The 10,117-nt window shown below is 36.5% G+C and overlaps 1 protein-coding gene across 1 annotated transcript; it reads right to left on the bottom strand.

Annotated features, from left to right (window-relative positions):
• Window positions 1-760: 760 nt before the first annotated feature.
• Window positions 761-1,117, bottom strand: LOC115221600. The gene has a single exon (XM_029791800.1). The coding sequence runs from the start codon at window positions 1,115-1,117 to the stop codon at window positions 761-763; it is 357 nt and encodes a 118-aa protein (XP_029647660.1).
• Window positions 1,118-10,117: the final 9,000 nt, after the last annotated feature.

A 10,117-nucleotide genomic window follows, 5' to 3' on the forward strand; every position in this document is an offset into this window, starting at 1 on the left:
TAGAATATTTCAACACCAGCTCCTTATGACAGCATTTACCATAAGTAACAGTAAGTACGATATAGTTCTAACTTCAAGGCATAACATATAAGCGCGAAAAAACCCACACATGTATATATACGTACACACTCTCTGTCTGTCTCTCTCTCTCTCTCTCCACACACCACACACACACACATATATATATATATATATATATATATATTATATATATATATATATTATATACTCGTGTATCGGTGCCGTCAGAAATGAGAGCATGTAAATTATACGAAAAACAAAATTAAAATTAACCTTTATCTTAATAACTGTTTCAACGCAACGTTTCTAGCGAAAACCTTACCACCAATGAGTTCGACTTGTTTTGGATGGTTCTTTACCAACATTTTAATACGGATGACGGTAGTATGATGGAAAAATAAGTGAAGCTCTGACCTTCTGATTTGCTAATAGTCATTGCAAATGCTGGGATAACAGAAAACTGTCGTCTACTTATACTAAAAGGAAAGGGTGGTTTTACTTGGACGGAAGCTGATGGGTGGAATAAAGGCCTCCTCAACATTCTCACTTCTATATATATTTTCCATGAATGAAAAAAATCCTCGATGGACAGCGCTAAGATCCGGGTCCTATTCAGTAAACATCTAATTGGGTTCAGATTCCTTAGCAATATGAATATGTCTCTGAATATCGAATGCTGGAGCATTGAAACACTTTGCCTTGAGTTTGCTCAATTTTTGTTACGAACCATATATGGTTGCTAGCCTGGCTCTCCATATGGAAAGTACAGTACATATGTCATTGGGTTGAGATTGGGACTAAGAATGTTCAGACTGATCATAGGGACTTCATTGTTTCTTGGGTGAACCTTGAAATCTCTGTGGAAGGATGGCTCGCCATCCGTATTGCTGAAGACCATAGCTTTTTTATTATCTGTTGGTAAATTATATTTCCGCCTATCAGCAGTGAGATCCGTGTTGAGGACTAAATTCACAACAAACATAGGTCTCTCTTCCTGTGGGGCATGCTGTTCCGCATGCAGTTCTACTTCTCGTAATGTTCTATAAGATGCAGCATAGACAGTGTTCTCTCTGATAATCTGACCCAATATGTGCATCACTTCAGATATACATCTTTCATTTGCTGCACTCTGAGCCAACACTGTGGTGGCTTTAACACTGTCAACAACATACTGTTGCGCAAATTGTCTCTGTTGGCCCTCAACCGGATGCCAGGATGCATGTGCGAAGCCCTGTGATAAACTTGGCCGTGCACTCTGAAGCAGAATGCACCCCGTCCTTGTGCGTCATCAATGTGAGCACCCATGGATGCGAAAGATAGAGCAGAGCTGGATGACCTTGTGTTTTCTTTGAAACATGCCGTCCACTCAAAATAATGGTAGAACATCGTAAAACTATGACACGAGGGGATGTTGAAAAATCGAGTATAGCTGATCATGTATAGAAAAACGGTGAGCCCCTCCCATGTGGGACGAAGTTAAAATAATAGATAAAGAATACCACTGGAAAATACGAAAACTAAAAGAAGCAGCACATATGCTAGGATACAACAACCTCCTAAGCAGACCGAGTGCAGATATGAGAAGCGGAATTAATGAAGGATACAAAATATTGGGTTTTTAAGCCTTAAAATTCACTCTATAATTACCCACGGATATATAGCGTAATGGTTAGGAGCGCAGGCTATTAAACCCAAAATTCCGAGTTCATTTCCAAAGCAGTACCTTGAATAAATAAAGATATCAATAATAACATCAGCAAAAAAATACCTTAGGAATGAGAACCCAGGACACCTGATGAAGGCTGGAGAGTAAATCAGCCGAAACGTTGTGGTAACAACAAACAAGATGCGGACACATAACCGTCCTATGTAAATAATGTAAATAATCTCTCCTTTGTGCAATGAGGTTCTCCTTTACATCTTCGAGTCTGTCATCTTACATATTGTGCTCTTGTCTCTCGTCTCGTTTATTGTGATTGATTTGATAATATATTTTTAATCTACTTTTTAATCTTCTTGCGTCCAGGCCTTCCCAAGTGAGACTGGTTGTTCTTCGCCTTTGTCTCTCTCTCTCTCTCTTCCTCTCTCTTCCTCTCTCTCTAACAGTCGCCGTTTCTCTGTTTCCTTCTCCATAGCAGAAGAAAGAGTATCAGTGAATGGCTAACACTATATACCGTTTAATAATTTATGACAGAACAGTTGACTAAAACTATCAGTAGACTGATAACAAACACTATATGCTGTAAATAAGTTATGGGATTACGAAAAACTAAAATTATCAGTAAACTGATAACAAAAAGTATAGACTGTAAATACACGTTGGAACCGAAATGTTAGATAAAATGATATTCGTAAAATGTGGCCCAGTAGGCATATGTGTTGACAAGTAGTAAAGCAGCATATAGGTGGTGGTTTCAAATCTCTTCCAGAAATTATAAGAGATCTCGTAAAAAGTTTCTAGGCGCAGGAGTGGCTCTGTGGTAAGTAGCTTGCTTAGCAACCTCATGGTTCCGGGTTCAATCTCACTGCGTAGCACCTTGGGCAAGTGTCTTCTACTGTAGCCTCGGGTCGACCAAATCCTTGTGAGTGGATTTGGTAGACAGAAATTGAAAGAAGGCCGTCGTATATATATATATATATATATATATATATATATATATATATGTGCGTTTATGTGTGTGTGTGTTTGTGTTTGTGTGTCTGTTTGTCCCCCACCACTACCATTGCTTGACAACCGATGTTGGTGTGTTCACGTCCCCGTACCTTAGCAGTTTGTCAAAAGTATTTATGCTTGTATATAAAAATACAGATAGATAAGATGTATATAATATAGATATTAAACATTATTATTTTAGACCTCTGCTTTTATCACTCAAGAGCATAATGTGGCATATTAAATATATGAAGATAGCTGTGTGTAAAATAAGCCGATTGCTATTAAAAAGAAAGACATACGTCAAAAGTGATTTTCACTTGAAAATCCCTTTCGAAATTATTTCTTATAAATTTTCAAACGTTCTTTTACTTTACGAAATGAGATGTCAATTTGTAAATAATGTTTACGCACGATAACCCCCTCACAAACACACACACAAAGAAACAAACACATTTATAAATAATTGATATAAACAGTGGTTTGCAATATGTTACCACAAAGGAAAACTATAATTGTCATTAAATATGATTAAGTGCGTTAGAACACCTAAATTGCTAGAAATAAGAGCTAAGCTGATCCAATGCTGTAGTCAAAGCACATAATTATATACACATATACTGACAGAAGCCGTAATCGCCCGAAGGCAGCGAGCTGGCAGAATCGTTAGCACGCGTGGCGAAATGCATAGCCGTATTTCGTCTGCTGTTACGTTCTGAGTTCAAATTCCGCCGAGGTCGACTTTGCCTTTCATCCTTTTGGGGTCGATTAAATAAGCACGTTACGCACTGGGGTTGGTGTAATCAACTTAATCCGTTTGTCTGTCCTTGTTTGTCCTCTCTATGTTTAGGTCTTTGTGGTTAGTAAAGAAATAGATATTTCGTCTGCCGTTACGTTCTGGATTCAAATTCCGCCGAGGTCAACTTTGCCTTTCATCCTTTCGATGTCGATAAATTAAGTACCAGTTACGCACTGGGGTCGATGTAGTCTATTTAATCCCTTTGTTTGTCCTTGTTTATCCCCACTATCTTTAGCCCCTTGTGTGAAATAAAGAAATAAGAAACCGTAATCGCCCGAATGTACCGTGGAGAATTCCCTATACTGAGCGTTCACTTTCAGCTTTTACCGTAGTCTCCTTTGAAGGTATGGTTCGACTCATTTGATTGCGAATGAAATTCACCGTCAGTATATATGTATTCGCCATAGATATCTATGAATGATTTAGCGAATGGCTAATCTGTATACAAATAGTTCATATAGAAAGCGGTGTGTAATGTTTTATCAAGAAGATAAAATATAATTAGCATTAAATATGATTAAGTGTGTTAGAACACCTACATTGCTAGAAATAAGAGTTAAAGTGCTCCAATGTTCTACAAAAAACATATTGTATACATATATGCTGGTAGAGACCGTAATCGTTCCAGAATTCCCTTTACTCATCGGTCAGTTTCGGCTTTTACCGTAGCCTCATATATTTATATATCTATAAGGCGGCGACCTGGCAGAAATGTTAGCGCGCCGGGTGAAATGCTTATCGGTATTTTGTCTGTCGTTACGTTCTGAGTTCAAATTCCGTCAAGGTCGACTTTGCCTTTCATCTTTTCGGGGTCGATAAATTAAGTACCAGTTATGCACTGGGTCGATATAATCGACTTAATCCGTTTGTCCTCTCTGTGTTTGCCCCTTGTGGGTAGTAAAGAAATATGTATTTTGAACGTCTTTTCGCACTCCAGTTCTGAGTTGACTGTGGCTCTCATCCTTTCGCGGTCGATAAAGGTAAGTACCATCTGAGCACTGGGCTCGATGTAATCAACTTACTCCCTACATCGAAATTACGAGCCTTAATACCTACGCCTGTCCTTGTTTGTCCCCTCTATGTTTAGCCCCTTGTGGGTAGTAAAGAAATAGGTATTTCGTCTGTCGTTATGTTCTGATTTCAAATTCCGCCGAGGTCGAATTTGCCTTTCATCCTATCGGGGTCGATAAATTAAGTACCAGTTACGCACTGGGGTCGATGTAATCGACTTAATACCAATGTCTGTCCTTGTTTGTCCCCTCTATGTTTAGCCCCTTGTGGGTAATAAAGAAATAGAAATAGGTATTTTGTCTGTCGTTACGTTCTGAGTTCAAATTCCGCTGAGGTCGACTTTGCCTTTCATCCTTGCGGGGTCGATAAATTAAGTACCAGTTACGCACTGGGGTCGATGTAATCGACTTAATACCAATGTTGTCTGTCCTTGTTTGTCCCCTCTATGTTTAGCCCCTTGTGGGCAGTAAAGAAATATATATTTATATATCTATAAGTATGTTTGTGCGTGCGTGTCTACGTATGTGTGTATTTAGGTTACTTGCCTGTATTTGTCCCCACCCCACTACTGATTGACAAATGATGCTAGGGAATTTATTTTCCGTAATTTTTTTCTGGGTTCGGTAAAAGGTTCGAATGTAATTCGTAATAAATACTAGGCTAAAAAAGAAATAAGTCACGGGCTTTCTTTCTTCAACTAGAATTCTCCAAGATGGTGCCCCAGCATGGCTGCAGTCTAATGACTGAAACTAGCGAGAGACTATTTAGTAGCCATGTTTGATTTTATGTGCAGTCATAATAAAAACAGTTTTGTATCAATATGAAGAATTGGCACAAAGTCAGTAATTTTAGGAGTGGAGTAAATGGTACTTCTGAAGTGTTTGCCAAAATTTGGCATTACCAAAATTGTCAACTTTCTTGCCTCCAGGGTTGTTACATTGTGAGGTAATTGTATTTGACGCAAGTATATATCTGAGATCGATCTATAGTAAACGGTACAGTTTCTAAGTAGATTGCATTTTCTCTCTCCATTTCTCTTATCCTTGATGCCATTGGCAATGATATTACGTGAAGAAAGGATCTGATAATAATTTGAAAAACAATGCTCCAAAATTTAACCGCCTTTATATTGATAAATGATTTTAAGTCTATATTGTAAAATCCGAAGACTACTTCGACAAAACTGGAATAGAATTTAGGATCCCCAATGTACTACATTTAGTTTGAGAAACGATTAAGTGGGTGTAATAATAGGGTTTCTGCTATTATCTGTTGAAAACACGATGGGTCCTGAAGGCAACTGTTATAAATATTCAAATATACTAAAAGTATATAAAATTCTAAACGTTCACCTATTGGATACAGCTAAACATACTGTTCAAACGCAATCTACATTCCAGAATTTTAATTACAACAACCAACACATGAATTCCTGCAGTGTTACTGCTACAGTGCTGTCGTCATTAAAATGACAAAGATGGAACATGAAGACCTTGACAGGAATATTGCCATCAAACTTTAGCACAGTTAATTAGGGAGGTGGGGTATGTCGATTACATCGTCACATTATTCGATTGGTATTTTATCAACCCCGAAAAGATAAAAAGAAAAATCGACCCTGGGAGAATTTGAACTCTGAACGTAATGACGTATTGTAACAATGATAAATTTCCATTTGGTCTCCGATTGCTAACGATTCTGCCACCACGCGACCTTTCAACGAAATGGAAATATTAGGAAGTTGATTAAAAATTTAAAACGTTTATGTACACCGCGATGTGTGCTCCAGTAGCGCACAAAACCGAAGAATGGAAGCCAAGAATTTATCAACCGAACCTAAATTATTTCATCGGTATTTGTGAAATGAGAAAAGGAAACTATTTTTGTTGCATGTTCGAAAAAAGAAAACTGCAGACTTTTTAACGATAATATTGTGAAGAAATATTTCGAGAAAGAGAATCGAATTGGAACAAGAAAGTAAATATGAAAGTATGCTTGTACTTCTTGGCCAGTTTGAAATGCATGAAAACATTAAGAACAGATAAACGGTAATGGAATTGACTAGAAAATGAGCAAAATGAAACGGGAATTTGAGGGAATATCGTTTGCAGCTCAAAACATGAAGTCTTCATTTCGAAATCTGTCCAACTACTATATATATATATATATATATATATATATATATATATATATATATACATATATATATATATATATATATATATATATGTATATATATATTTATATTGTATAGAGGGCATTATTACACATAAATGCCTCACACTAAGAGGGACAAAGTCATTACTACCGAAATTACACTAATCATACTTAATGCAGTTCTTCAAAGCAAGACATTTAAAAAATGAATTTAGTTCTGTATCACCTGTGATTTCACACTAACTACCTGATAATTTCTTGTTAAGATTCCTTATTAAGAAGTTATCCTTAATTGTTAAATATATATATATATATCAACATGTGATCTCTTGAGCACCACCAGCAAAAATATTTTTTCCTCTGTCTTCCCTTCTTGGGATCTTTCCTTCTCCTTGTTTCCGACGAAGAGCTCCGCTCGAAACGTTAAACCCTCCGTCCCTTCTTTCCTGAGCGTCAATAATACTTTAATTGTTCCACGTCCTCGCGTTGCTGTGTTTTCTTTCCCTTTTTTTTCTCTCTTTTTTTCTGTGTTTTCTTGTTTGGATTAACTTCATATATATATATATATATATATATATATATATAATATATATCATCATCATCATCTTCATCATTTAGCGTCCGCTTTCCATGCTAGCATGGGTTGGACGGTTCAACTGGGGTCTGGGAAGCCAGAAGGCTGCACCAGGCCCAGTCTGATCTGGCAATGTTTCTACGGCTGGATGCCCTTCCTAACGCCAACCACTCCGTGAGTGTAGTAGGTGCTTTTTTACATACCACCGGCACAGGTGCCAGGGGAGGCTGGCAAACGGCCACGATCAGATGGTGCTTTTTGCGTGCCACCGGCACGGGGGCTAGGCGAGGCTGGCAAGGGCCACGATCGGATGGTGCTTTTTACGTAGCCCGTCGGGGCGGCGCTGTCAACGACCACGTTCGGATGGTCGCTTACGTACCACCGGCACTGGTATCACAGCTACATATGTATATAATATATATATAATTGAAAACATTGGAGTGAACAAGAAGGCTGGACATTTCTTTTTGACTCACTACAGTTGTTTCAACGCAACGTAGTTCTCTAGGAATGCTAATAACTACTTTCCGTGGAAACAATTGTAGTGATTAGAAAATAGCTGTTCAATCGTATTCCGTGTTCTTGACTCCATTTTTTTTTTCATATATATGTTTGCACACAACAGATTTTGCCTCCAAAATCACGTTTTCAAAATTTTTATTTCACTCACCCCAATTTCTTAATTTTTAACTTTTTTCGAATTTGTTTTTAATCCATGTAAAAAAATACTACTACTGGATAGCCCAGGGTAAATCTGAAGGTGGACGAGCTTTATACTGTACCCTTCTACGTTCTTAACAGAATACACCGTACCTATATATATATATATATATATATAATATATATATATATATATATATATATATATATATATATATATAGATATATATATATATATATATATATATTAATAAAGGAATTCCAAACTTATAAGATATATATAAATAAAAATAATATATATAATAAAATAAAATAAAATAATAGAATGTTAAATGATCATTCTGATTGAACTAGTACTTTCATGCATTAAATTATGCAATCTTCAGGTTCATGTAGTAGTGGTGACAGTCATGCTTCACAATTTTTGACTGTAGCGAGATGGTTAAATCTGTGCACAGATCAAAAATTGTGAAGCATGACTGTCACCACTAGTACATGAACCTGAAGATTGCATAATTTAATCATGAAAGTACTAGTTCAATCAGAATGAACATTTAACGTTCTATTCTTTTATTTTATTCTATTATAATATATTATCTTATAATATATCATTATAAGATTGTAAATAAAACGTGAAAATCAGAGAAGGCTGGAATTCCTTTTATTAATATATTCTTCTATACACAATCACATACACCCGTATATATATATATAATATATATATATATATATATATTTATATAAATTCTATAATTATGGGTATAATTATAATTAGGGTTCAGTAAAATTTACTTCACCACATACCGAAATTAGAAAAATAGCAGTTAAACTACTATTTCATTGCTATTTCTAAATTTCGATATGTGGTGAAGTAAATTTTACTGAACTCTAATTATAATTATACTCATAATTATAGAATTTTTTGTATAAGTTTACCGATAATGGTTCTTTTAACATAACGAACTACTTTGTAAAATTATTAATTATTAATTAATTAATTAATTTTACCCTTTCTTATATGTATATATACATACATACATACATATATATATATATATATACAAAAAAGATTGCCGAAACTATGCATAGTTCAGGAAAGAAAAGGTAAACGTTTGTATTTCTCATTCCCTTTCAGAATTAGTGGTTTGAAGTTTAACTGCTCTTTCTAGTGAGTCAGATGTCCTATTATGGTCAGCTCTTAAGTATTTTTCTATGAATAATATATAGTTTATTGACTAATTTTTCCTTCTCGCTAGACCACTGGTAGCAGGGAATTATTCAAAAATTGTTTTTGCTACCCTAAGATTTATTAATTATATTATATATTTAACAATTAAGGAACGGCCATAATAGGCCATTCACCCACTAGAAATAACAGCCAAAGCTTCTACCGCAAATAAAGATTAATTCCGTAAACAGAGAAAATTAAAAAAACATTTACCCTGTATTTCTTGTACGGTATACCGATTTTATCCGCTGTTTAATGGTAAACTAACCTGATTAAATTAAATCAAGCCAATCTTCCATAAGCCCTCGGATTCTTCAGCAAGAAATAGCTCAAGTCGGAACAGAATTTACACGAGCATACCCAATCTTGCCAAGGCAATAATCTGCTCGCTTAGCCAGCGGGGGGTGGCGTCAATCGAAGGTTAAAACAATGCGAACGCATTGAGACCAGCGATGTGTATCAGCATCTGATGCTGATACACATCGCTGGTCTCAATGCGTTCGCATTGTTTTAACCTTCGATTGACGCCACCCCGCTGGCTAAGCGAGCAGGCCAGCAGAAGAAAGAGTGAAAGAGTGATGAAAGAGTACAGCAGGGATCACCAACCCCTGCCGGAGCCTCGTGGAACTTTTAAGGTGTTTTCGCTCAATAAACACTCACAACGCCCGGTCTGGGAATCGAAACCACGATCCTACGACCGCGAGTCCGCTGCCCTAACCACTGGGCCATTGCGACCTCCACACTTATATATATATATATATATATAATCCACGTATGAGCTAGAAATTTGTTTCTTCTAAAACAGTGAGCAGTACATTCGTCAATGAGCATCTTCATCTTATAAGATTATATCTTATAATTTATCATACATTCATACACATACACACACACACACACACACACACGAGCCCGTCCGCCAACGCAAACGTTTCCTTCTTCCACTCATATTCTCTCGCAGTCTGTGTGCGGGTATACACGCTTATATGCACAAGTGCATATTTGTCGTATCTTTTG

Source organism: Octopus sinensis, linkage group LG18 (assembly GCF_006345805.1).
Source record: "Octopus sinensis linkage group LG18, ASM634580v1, whole genome shotgun sequence".
NCBI lineage: Eukaryota > Metazoa > Mollusca > Cephalopoda > Octopoda > Octopodidae > Octopus > Octopus sinensis.

Bases quoted from the DNA above. Each gene is read 5' to 3' on its own strand.
- LOC115221600 (XM_029791800.1), bottom strand. From the start codon at position 1,117: ATGCACATATTGGGTCAGATTATCAGAGAGAACACTGTCTATGCTGCA.